Genomic DNA, 12,055 nt, shown 5'->3' on the forward strand with positions numbered 1-12,055 from the left:
GTTATCGTGAACGGACACCAAGAATAGTGCATAGCTGAGGGGTAGGAGCGGCACCAATTGGTCGCATAAAAAGTCGGGGTGTCTCGAATGGCAATATTCAAGATCGAACGACTCGTCTGCCTGTCGTCAATTGAATTGTTGATGTTGACTTTGCTTTGCTTTGGGAAATGCTGGCGAACCAACCAATGAAGTCGCTAGCCAACGCAGTTCCTGCCCCCCAATTGTTCCCCAATCGTCCCCTAACCTTCTCCAAATTCCCCTAAATTCTTTTGGTTAGCAGCCTGCCAACGAACATCATTAGTGGGGCTGGGCGGGCTCATTGCGACACCCTGACCGCCAACTTTCTATCGTCAGTCCATGCTAGCATGCCAATTGATTCTCTCTACCAGGCAACCCCAACAGTTCTGCCAACGGGATCCTTGCCATCTAGTAGTCAAGTCAACATCGGTAGCGAATACGACTGAGCCTGTGGGCCAAACTTACTATCCTTGGGCCTCGAGAAGGAGGTAGCTCGGAGCCGATGCCATCCGATGAGGTGGCCCGCTTCGTTGCCTCATTCCATCCATTTGCGAGTCTCACCCTACCAGAACGTTTCACTGTGCTATGCATGCCTCAGTGATGGTTGAGGAATCATTCCATCCTATTATCACGCCCCTTTCTTTCAGGTTGGGTATAACCCCGAATGGAACTACACCCTCCGGCTATAAAGCTCATTCTAAGCCTTTCTGGTGTAATTAACTGGCGTTTCTGTTTCAGCTAATAGCACATAAGTACATTGCGACTATATAAAATCAAGGGGTTGGAGCGTATATACTACACAACGGCCTAACCTAGTACACCGGCCACACAGACGTCATCTCATCGTTCAAGAAGGCCTAATCGCATAGCCGCCTCTTTCCCACATCACCGATGCCTCCATTGCCAATCTCTTCAACGCCTTCCTCCCTCTTCGACACCTCCCTCCCTCCTTCCTCTCTTCATTAAGAGATTGACCTATACTTGCTCAATTTTCATCAATCACCAATCAACTACATGACGCTCAAGAAGATGGTTTATCCAACCCGGATCGGGAAAGGCGCTCGCGAAGGTCACCGTCTTAGGGGAGCCGGCTTAGCATCCGATCACCATCTGACCCAGAGGTAATGTAATACGAATCGGCGCTATATCCATCCCGTGCTGCAGTCACTACTACGTATATGCGCCCCAATTATATCACGACATGCCACCATCAGTACTCTCGAATCGGAGCATACTTTATGATTGGTGAAGCCTCGAATGGTATGCACCAAAGGTATGCCCTAAACAACCAGTTGGAATTTTTTATTTATATGCGGCTTAGCACACAACAGCTTCCCGCTCGTGCTAATACGGAAGGTGGTAAGTGAAATTGTGACCTGGCATCTAGATCGAGGGACAGGCGACGGCACGATCCCTTGATACATCCAATTGTAGTTGACTTTATTACTACTACACCCATTCGTTTGAGCTTTTCAATGGACGGATGATTTGCAAGTCTTGGTGAGGTTGTTTCTACCTCTGTTTGTTGTGATACGGGTTAATTTCATGGGCAGTTTGTGTTTGGATGACACACACTTGAAGGTGACTGGGTAATACTTGCTCGCCCTCCTTGGTTGAGTCCCCCCCTCCTTTCGAATCATCTTTATTGTCATCGATGGTGCTCTTGTAGCGGTCCAACTGCTCATCGCCAGACTGCGTCCGAATAGCGTGTATACTGACACAGTTGCTGAATAATGCTTGTCTCTTCTGGTCATCAAGCAGAGTGCGTAGGGACTTTCGAGGATTGGCTCAGATTTCTAGCAGACTTCCCTTGAGGGACCAGAGCTTTGTGTTGTATCAAGCTATGATGGGAAGACTCATCACCCGAAGACCTATCAAGGGTAAATTTAGAAGATCGCTTTGTACATTAGACGGGGTGGTAATCGCGGCAGCTTGAGGGTCTTGGTTGCATAGTCAGATTAAGTCATAGTATGATGAAATGACGTTACGTCTTGAAGCTTATCTCGTTACACTGCAGACAGGGATCACAATCAGTGACTTTATGTTTGAAATTCTATCTCGTTGTACTGAAGATAACGATTACAGTAGATGAGATTTGGGAAACTTTACGGATTACGACGGGACCTCTTGCGACAGTGCTGACATGAATGAAAGATACCCGGAGCATTGCTCCCGAGGGCTGGGTTGTTTTGTGAACCGAGGACGGTGATACCTAGGGATATAATATATCACCAATCCCACCATGCTCTTGCCTACTTACACCTTCAGTCAAACAAGTGACAAGTTGGTTCCGTCTCGCTATTCTTGCCCTGAACAGGCTGTGCCAATATGGACAATGATAACTTCCCTATCGTACTTGTCGACGCTGTGACGCGGTTCCTCGACACTATCAAGTACGACGATCGGAATTACAAGCGCGATGAAAGGATTTGCAATCTGCACCACGTGTACACCAACGCAGCGGCGTATTTTGCGCAGCCAGCACAGCAGCAACTCATCCAGGCCAGAAATACCAGTCCCAATAGCCTGCAGGCCTCTCTCCAGACCATTTCAGCCATGATCGTTTCTAGTTGGGTCCATGTCGACCAGGACGTTATGGTAGATCTCACCATCCACTTCACCGTCATAGCCATGCTGGACGACGACACTACAGACCAGCCCGCCAAGACTATGGGGACCTTCTACGAGGACCTGGTTCAAGGGAACCCGCAGCGACATCTTTGGTGGCAGATACTCAACGACCACCTCCCCGTCCTTTTGAGACACTACGGGCCGTATTGCGGGTTGAATATAGTCCGGTGCACCACCAACTGTGAGCTCTAAGCCCTAAAAGTGCGTGCGCGGTTTCGTGATTGGAAGTTCTCACAGTCACTTTCACAGTCTTTCAGGGTTGCTGGATTGAACGGCACAGCTTCCAGGGGTTTCCGGGTTGCTACGACTTCCCCGGCTTCCTCCGCCGCATGACCGGGCTTGGCCAATGCGTTGGGGGGACCATGTTTCCTTCGGGCCAGTTTGACGAAGAAGCTCTCTTCACGGAAATAACCTCCGTGATCGCGAACATGGAGATCTGGGTGGGCTTGTGGTACAACCGCAGATTGAGTAGTTCCGTGGTACCGCCGCGCACCCACTGTATGAGGCCAGCATTTCCTGTACATTGTTTCGTTTAGTTGTTTTACAGACCTAGTCATGCTTCAATTGGGAAATGCTCCTTTGTAACCTTAACTTGTCTAATTTATGTAGCTATCTTTTCCCGGTGATCTGCTTCGTCCATTGAAGTGCAGGTGGCCCTTGTGACTCTTCCTCGCCCCTACTAGATTAAATCTGGGTGTGAAAGTCATTCGCCTTGGTTTTGCCCGTACAGCCAAAATGCAGCCTGCTCCAATGATGAAGCCTTTTTAGGGCTTCGAGATCTTGCAGTCTGTGCTACCCACTGCTGTGCCGACAGTAAATGCGACGTTTTATGCATGACAACCCATTTGTTGAAGACAGATCTTGTAAGGGTTGCAATAATAGGGCTGTGTCTATCATGTGTCGTCTCCAAGGTGTGGTAATACAAACCCCCCACTTACCAAAGTCATGGAACGGTAGCGAATGACACGCATCGGAGCTGGGCGCGCCACAAAGATAACATAATACATCTGTAGATAACAGGACAACTGTTTAAGAGAGATATATTAAGTGTGGTAATGATGACGTTGTACCTATTCTATGTCGTTGACGGTGAATCACATGAACATAAGAAATTATAGGTTAGCGAGTGGAATGCATTATACCTCCCAATACAGAGTTGATCGTTGCGGGAATGTCACGCGTGAATTCCCAGATAACCAGGTAGCCAGCAATCCATACGAAGCCGCAGAAAGCACACGTGGGCATAAGTCTCCTTAACCTATATTTTGTACTAGCTATGCGGGAAAACACAGTCCACTGTAAACAACGAGTCCTTTTCAATTTTTTAAAACATTGAATCCTTGGCCGGACGCTGCATTACTGACTCCTAAGGAGCTCCAGCGTCTACCTAGTGTGCCGGATCCTCCAGCTCTGTCAAGTGAGATTTGAGGCTCAGCTTCGGTCCCCGAAGAGCTCTTATGATGTTGTTTCGAGACAGTTTTATTCCGGTGCTCTGCGCAGCCATCAGTGCGTTCCTGATCTCTTGTTGGTACGATCCGGGAACAACTTTGCTTGATGAAGTGGACGATATATTTCGAGAATCTATACCAACTAGAAGACGTAAGGTGCTCCTTTCTAATACAAGTGTCGGCCCTTATATATGTGATTCTCTCAGGACGCATGGTACGACGGCATACAGCTCCCACGTGATAGAAAATGACTTGCCTTTCATCGAGCTTCACAGAAGCTTGAAATGGCCTGGGTCAGAGGGTGACCCTATAGCCCAAGTTTGGCGAATCTCAGCCAGATAGCTCGATAATAAATCACGTCTTACCTCAAAACGTCATTTTGAGAATCTAAAGCGGTTCACTTCGATCCCTTTCATGACAGGCAGTTGGATTTAGCAGGGTTACATCTGAAACGATAGAGCTGCTGAGCGTTGCGGTGGTTGGAATTCAGTAGATATGCACACCCCTCTAAGAGTATCTTCACTCTATTAATCATTCGTGGAGAGAGGAACCTCTCTTGCATAACGTATGCTGTTCTATTTCAAGGCCAGCCTTATTGGAATCCTTTTCGAAATCCGTCACATTTGTCGAGATGTAGAAACTTTGCCTTGATCTTTAACTAGGAAACATTGGTCCTCTTTTCTTCCAGTAAGGAGGCCAGTCGTGGAATCGTTCGCAGCTGTCGCCGCTAATGTGCAGTATGCGGAATCGTACATGTCCTCCATACGCTTAGACTCCTGTTTCCAATCATTGTCGTTATCTTGGATAATGCCAATTGAGTTAATCCAAAGATATAGAACTCGCTGCACTCTTGTAACCTCGATAGCGTCCTGGAAGGTCTTTAGGAGATCGCCAAGCTTAAATCCCTTCTTACGCGATCTGACATTGTTTCCTGATGTACTCCAGATGGGTGTCTGGTCCCCCCACTGATGAGATAATGCTAGGCACTTTTCCCCCTTGACTTTAGCTGCTTCATCAAGATGTAAATCATTGCTGTCCTTTGAGGGATTGACATTGATAAGTCGACTTGGCAGCTTGAAATCCTTAGCGGTATTGACGTTGATAAGCCGACTTCGCAGTTTAGAATACTAAGTGATGTCTGGATGCGTCCCTGTGGAAAGATGATGCTTGATGCAATTTTTCAGCCATGCGTCCATCTGTAGGGACCAGGCCTCGTCATCTATCGGGTGCGTCGGGCGACAGCACACGCTCGATCGATTCTACAGCTATTTTCATCGATCTCGGCTTCTCGGTGTCTTGTGCGCCGAACCCTACTGCGATGCACTAATCCATGTCCGTCCGTCTATGGTATCCAGAATCAGCCAGGCTCACTAGAAAACCTACGCAGCGCAAGCACCGAGATGCCCAGCGCTGAGTGTATCCACTTGCCCCTCATTATCAGCAATCGAATGTCTCCTTGCCAGGTCCCATGATCGACGCCGTCGGAACGGTAACGTTACGATTGGGAAATAAAAAAACGCGGGGGTGGGTACGTGGATCTGGATATATCAATGTGTCTCCTCGTTATATCGGGCATGTTTCCCTTCATGTTCCACATCTGATATCAATCTACTTCGCCCTGTGAACTCTCCTGCGCATGATCATGCTGCGGATTATCGCAATTTCGTGTCTCTGGTGGCTCGCCACCGCTCAACTGCAGCCGCAATACAGCAATGTCGACCAAAGATGGATTGGGCATGAGCGGGCCGAAAAAGACCTCTCTGAGGAAAAATACATTCCTGGATGCCTTAATATCGAACATGACGACAGAGGACTTGGGTAAGGCCTGGAATACCAGAGACGACGACTTTAAATCCAGGAGCTGAACAGTCTAGTCCTGCAGGTGCACCTCATGTTTGCCGGGGAAATTATTGGAGTCGAGTCCAAGAATGAGTTATACGGTATAGAATCACCCCTACACCACAGGCCCTCGTCATACTCACAGGATGCTAGACCACACAATGCGCTTTTCCCCTGGCTCTCCCATCGGCGTCATGCACGACTGGTGAGCGGGCTGCGCATAGGCCTCACCCTCTCCACGCACACGTATGCTGATATCTCCCCAGGTACACCCTGAATACCTCCCAGTATAACAAGTTGCAGCAGTTGAATCTGGACAAGTCCCGTCTGAAGATCCCACTAATGCACACGGCCGAGTGCTTACACGGAGTGGGATCCTTCAAGCAATCGATGTTCCCGCAGAGCCTGGGCTTGTCCGCCAGCTTCGACACCGACCTGGTGTATCGTGTCGGTCGTGCTATTGCGAAGGAGGCGCGTTCGACCGGCATCCACGCTTGCTTCTCGCCTGTTCTGGACATTGGACAAGATCCCAGGTGGGGTCGGATGCAAGGTACGGACAAATATGACCTTTGGTCACCGCATGGGCATATACTGAATGGTGACGGGGAACAGAGGCATGGGGTGAGGACAAGATATTGACCTCGCATATGGGAGTCGCATATTCCTCAGGCTTGTCCAAAAATAGCTCCTGGTCGGAGCCTGATGCCGTGGTGCCCGTCATGAAGGTACCGGTCCTGGCAGCTACTGTCATGTCTTTGGTGTATACTTACAACGCCTAGCACTTCGCCGCACATGGCTCACCACAATCGGGGCGCAACGCTGCCCCGTTCATGGGCCACGGGAACCGCCAAGTCCTCCAGGATCTCTTAACCCCTTTCAAGGCTGCGGTACAGCTCGGAGGCGCGAGAGGTGTCATGATGTAAGGATACCTCTTTGCCTTATTTCCACGGTGTATGGACTAAATCTCGTGCACATTCGAAGGGCATATAACGAGTTTGATGATATACCGGCATCAGTACATCCCATGTTGTATAAAGCTCTCGAGGACTGGGGCTACGAGGGATTTGTCATGGCCGATGACACAGGTTTGGATTGTCAAACCCCCAATTTTGACAGACTGTCCACTCACACCCGTCCCAGGCATGATAGAGCTCGAGACCATACATCAAGTGGCTCATAGTCCGGCTGATGCTATAGCTCAGTGGTTAAACGCGGGAGGCATGCTCCAGTTTTACGACTACTCTCTGGAAACATACCTCAATGTGAAGAAACTACTTACCCCTACATTCTTTACATCGGCTCTCTGACCTGCTGTTTAGACCACGAAAGATCTGATTGCCAATGGCACTGTGGCCCTGAAGACACTGCAATCGAGAGTCCGCAGGATGCTTGCCGTGAAGTGGGATCTCGGATTGTTCCAAACCCCATTTATCGCCAAAGACAGCCCTGACCCCCTCAGCCTCGTGCAGGATCACAAAGATCTCACACTAGAGGCAGCACAGAAGAGCATAGTGCTACTGGAGAACAGAAACGGCACGCTCCCCCTGAGACCGCATGAGCAAAACATTAGCCGTATCGCCCTGATCGGTCCATTCTCGGACACGATGAACTATGGAGACTACTCAGGGGCGTGGGGGCAATATCCCGCCGGCGCGGCAAAGACACTTCGGGAAGGTCTCCTGGCGTACACGAACGCATCCAAGATCGAGCTTGTTTCCAGCTGGGGCGCCAACACGTGGGAATACAATGGCCAATACGTCATCCCGTCATACCTGCTATCCGCAAATAGTACGAATGGCGGGTTGCGCGCGAAATACTTCGCCAATCCCAACTTCAAGGGGCAAACAGTCGAGAGAACGGAGGCGCCTGCCCTGGACTGGGGCATGTATCCACCCCCAGGTCTTCCGTCCAACAACTTCAGCGCCATCTGGGAAGGGGAGCTCAAGTCGCCCGTCGACATTGACGTGGACGGGTGGATCGGGGTCGCCGTCGGACCCAACACGACCGTCAAGCTCTACGTGGACGACACCTTGGTCATGTCGCGAGGAAGCCCCGACCAAATCATCCTCGAAGGTAGCACCGTAATGAGCAACATCATGCAGTACACCTTCACCCAAGCCAACAGCACCCTACCACCTCCCGGTTCAGCGCCGCTCACGTTCCGAAAGGGGGCGATATACCGTATCCGCATCGAGTACCAGGCATACAACCTGCACAAGAAGATCGAGAACGTCTCGTCGCTGAACTCGCAGATGGTCCTCTTCTGGAACCTGGTCGACCGCAAGCAGGACACCGCGGTGTCCCAAGCAGCGCAGCTAGCAGCCTCGGCCGACCTCGTCGTCCTCGCCGTCGGCGCCGCCTGGAACTCGGACGGCGAGAGCGGCGACCGCGCCACGCTGGGCCTGTCCCCCTCGCAGGACCGCCTCGCGCGCGCCGTGTACGCCGCCGGCAAACCCGTCGTGCTGGCCCTGCAGGGCGGACGCCCCTTCGCCATCCCGGAGTACTACGCGTCGAGCGCCGCGGTGCTGTCGGCCTTCTTCCCGGGCCAGAGCGGCGGGCAGGCCATCGCCGACGTGCTGTTCGGCGCGGCGTCGCCCGGGGGTCGCATGCCCGTCACGGTGCCGCGCCATGTGGGGCAGCTGCCTGTCTATTACAACTTCAAGCGGTTCGCGCGCAAGATCAAGTACCTCGATGTGGACTCGGAGCCGCTGTACTGGTTCGGATACGGGTTGTCGTACACGACGTTTGCGACGTCTGGGTTTCGCGCAAATAGCAGAGCAAGCGCATCGTCGAGGATGAACGAACAAAAGGAGGAGGATCAGCATCGTCTGGAGACGATGAACACCAATGGAACCTTCACTTCGGGTGACACTATCACGTTCTCGATCAGCGTCAGCAATAACGGTACACGCGCCGGCAGCTTCGTGGCCCAAGTGTACCTGCTGGGGCGGGTGTCATCCGTGGTGCAGCCCGTAAGGCAGCTCGTGGCGTTTCGGCGGGTGTACCTGGAGGCCGGGGAAGAGGCGCATGATGTGACCATGGAGCTCGATGTGGACCGCTATCTCACCATCTATAATCGCTGGGACGAGTGGGAGCTGGAGAAGGGCGCTTACACTTTCTCGCTGTTGTCGCACGGGGGTAGCCCGCTGGAGATGGGTTTGAATTTCACTATGGTGTGCGTTTAAAACGACTGGGGAACATTTCGGGAATCCCAAAAGTTGGATTGTTTTCTATTAAGAAAATGCAGGAATCACTATATAAATTGCTGCCCTAGATGCGTCGATTGCGTTTCCCACTTCTACTCTAATCGTCCAACTTCTAATATCAAAGTAAACTAGTTCTACTGCTCTGATGTCCTACTGGCCAAGCCATACATACATACATTCAATGTTTGACTGGCTGCACTATAACTGTTCAGCTGTACCGCTAACCGATGAGAGTGAACATGGCACTTGTATGGTGCTCTATGTATGCTTCCCTCCATAGCAATATGGAAAGGCGCCCAGCACCTCGTCGGCTAATATCAGCTTCCCTAAGTAACGCAGTACATTTTCCCCCACGCACAAGTATCCCCTGTCACCCCCATGTGACTGCCAAGGTTCTCTTGTCATATTCAGACAGATGGAACTGGGGGATTTGGTCGGAACTCAATTCGTCCGTTCTTCCGGTGTCGGGCAACCCCTTCTTGCTTGAAATCGAACGTACTGCCCGAAGCTTCGCAGAGTTCCTTGTCAGTCATATGGTCGGCGTTGGATAGAACAGGCAACGTTTCCTCCGTTACGACCTGTGCAACAGCCTGCCAGACGTTCCCGAGTTTAGACACCCGAGTCCGCAAAAGGAACAGAGCAGTTATCGTGATGACGATCACCATGTGAATCGCTACCATAATGATTGCCGCTATGAGGCCGTTCCAGCGGGCCGGGATCAGGACCGTCTCGGCCATGACGTACGACGCGGGCCCTTTCAGGGTTTCGGACCATGGGCTGGCAGCGGTGTACTGCATGAAGCGAATCATGGTTAAGAGAGTCTGTAGGGCCAAGGCAGGATTTGCAGTTGCATTGAGGATGTCGGTGAAAATAGCACCATACGCGGCCTGCGCTGCAATGTATGAAGTCTCTTTGAAGCCAGACCGGCAGCTGTCAGTCAAGACCAGGTCAACGCCAGAATCGAAAAACATAGAGTCATGATAAACCCATCGATCTGGATTGAACTCGGAGAGACTAAGGACACCGCGCTTGTCGGGTGGTGTATATTCTTCCATGGCATTGAATTGGTGCCGTACTTCTGATGTGTTTACTGGGTTATCGCAGCCACTGAACCCAATTTTAGGCTCACTGGATATAGGGGAACCAGACATTGTAACGTTGCTTTGTTGATGCCCGTTGTGCGTGACGCAGATAGTCATCGATGCCATTCGGGAGCCGGTTGAATTCGATATGGTGGCCCAAGAAGACGGGTCCTGCGGTAAGGGCTGTGGTATAGGCTGTGGTTTATACCCTTTTTCCTTTTTGCATGACTTTTAACTCGGCCCCGAGATGTGTAATAAGTGTCCAATTCTTGTTGACGTTGAAGTCACTCGCAAAATCAAGAATAACAAACGTCGAATGATCCGATGCAGTGTGTGTATTTCTTATCAAACAGATCGATGGATATGTATGGAAGTTCTTGCAGATAAATTTGTATGAATCATTGTATGAATCAGCAAATTCAAGGTGCTCAAAGGACTTAGATGCTGCGTTTCGTTGAAAATAGCCACTCAGTGTACTTGGATACGGAGTATATGAAGCGTTGAGGGGGTCTGGGGCGGTGCAGATGACTCGAGTGTCCCAGACTTGGGCAGGTCCTGAGTAGTTCATCAGCTGCACCCGCGAAGATTCGTTGGTGAAGGGGACTGCCGCCCTGTACGATATGCCGGTATCCACGGTTCCATTCGGCTGTGTCACACTCTCGGTGTATTCAGCAAAGCGCCAAAAGGCTGGCGGCCCTGTACCGAGGAGTACCATTTGTTCATTCCACGCGAAGTCCTTGTTGAGGTTTGAGCCGTAGGTTACGATTTCACTCCTTTTGGACGATGCGATGCCGGCATTCTCAAAGTCCGAAAGTAAAATGGTCGAAATCAGTTGCGTAGCTACCGCTAGAAAGAGGGATAGAACTAGAACAGCTGAGAGAGGCCCGAACGAAGACAGGCTCGGCCAAAGAAGATTGGTGGGGGCGACACTGACAGCCCTCAAAATCGACACCAGGGGCATATAACCGGTTTTTGTTCCTGTAACCTCGAACATCAAAGATGCCACCATGGATGTGACAAGTGTTGTATGGAACGACACGGCCGCGCGTATAACGGCCGTGCAGATGGTAATGACCCGAATGGTCCAGCCGGCAGAGACAATGGAATACCATGTTGCCGATGGTACTTCATATCGTCGTGCTATAGAGGCTTCAGTCCATATGAAGACCAGGATAGCGACGGCTCCATGTATGGCGACGGAGCCGAGGATCAGGGTTAAGAGTCCTATGAGGCCGAGCTTGTCTGAGAAGGCACGTGACTTCGGATGACTAAAACGCTGCTCTTCCGCGTACTGAGACTGCTCAGCGTTATGGCTGACGTTTATTGTGGAAACGGAAGCTAAGGTGGAAGATTTGTCTTGCTCTTCTCCTGCAACCGGATTGTATTGGCTGGTTCGTGCTGCGGAAAACTCGCCAGCCATAGTTGCAGATGGGTTCAGATGACACTGGAGTAAGGGAATATTTGGAACAAAACCCCCAAGAGGTTTCTCCCAGCAATCGCAACGCTCTGATTATTTATCGACAGAAATCGTCCGGCTGAGACATCGGGATCATCTGCCATTACGTCTCACTATTCTATTTTAACTGAATGCGACATGGCTCGGGTGCATATGCAGTGCGACATTGGAATACAGCAAGGGCAGTTTCTGCACATAGCCACAGCGAAGCCACGGTAATATAAAGATATGCAGCCTTGTCAGCTTTTAAATCAATACAACATAATGTACCATAACGATGGCCAATTATAAAATTTGGTACCACTGCGCAGCCCCTGTTGTGGCGCCTTAACGAAGTTGCAGATGCTTACGACCTCGCCACCAGAACTAGACTAT

At 50.8% G+C, this 12,055-nt stretch overlaps 3 protein-coding genes across 3 annotated transcripts; 2 read left to right on the forward strand and 1 right to left on the reverse strand.

The window, feature by feature from the left end:
* Positions 1-2,346: 2,346 nt before the first annotated feature.
* On the forward strand, positions 2,347-2,841 carry PG998_014871 (uncharacterized protein; the record flags this gene model as incomplete). Its single annotated transcript, XM_066881687.1, has 1 exon — positions 2,347-2,841. One exon carries the CDS (start codon positions 2,347-2,349, stop codon positions 2,839-2,841), a length of 495 nt encoding a protein of 164 aa, XP_066723232.1.
* A 2,968-nt stretch (positions 2,842-5,809) lies between these two features.
* On the forward strand, positions 5,810-9,121 carry PG998_014872 (glycoside hydrolase family 3 protein; the record flags this gene model as incomplete). Its single annotated transcript, XM_066881688.1, has 9 exons — positions 5,810-5,915; positions 5,972-6,037; positions 6,090-6,141; positions 6,203-6,486; positions 6,549-6,661; positions 6,716-6,855; positions 6,918-7,021; positions 7,077-7,198; positions 7,256-9,121. 9 exons carry the CDS (start codon positions 5,810-5,812, stop codon positions 9,119-9,121), a joined length of 2,853 nt encoding a protein of 950 aa, XP_066723233.1.
* Positions 9,122-9,549: 428 nt separating this feature from the next.
* Positions 9,550-11,644, reverse strand: PG998_014873 (uncharacterized protein; the record flags this gene model as incomplete). Its single annotated transcript, XM_066881689.1, has 2 exons — positions 9,550-10,433; positions 10,702-11,644. The coding sequence occupies 2 exons, from the start codon at positions 11,642-11,644 to the stop codon at positions 9,550-9,552; spliced, it is 1,827 nt and encodes a 608-aa protein (XP_066723234.1).
* Between the last annotated feature and the right edge of the window lie 411 nt (positions 11,645-12,055).

Source organism: Apiospora kogelbergensis (genome assembly GCF_038363985.1).
Source record: "Apiospora kogelbergensis strain CBS 113332 chromosome Unknown utg000016l_segment0_segment0, whole genome shotgun sequence".
NCBI classification, from domain to species: domain Eukaryota; kingdom Fungi; phylum Ascomycota; class Sordariomycetes; order Amphisphaeriales; family Apiosporaceae; genus Apiospora; species Apiospora kogelbergensis.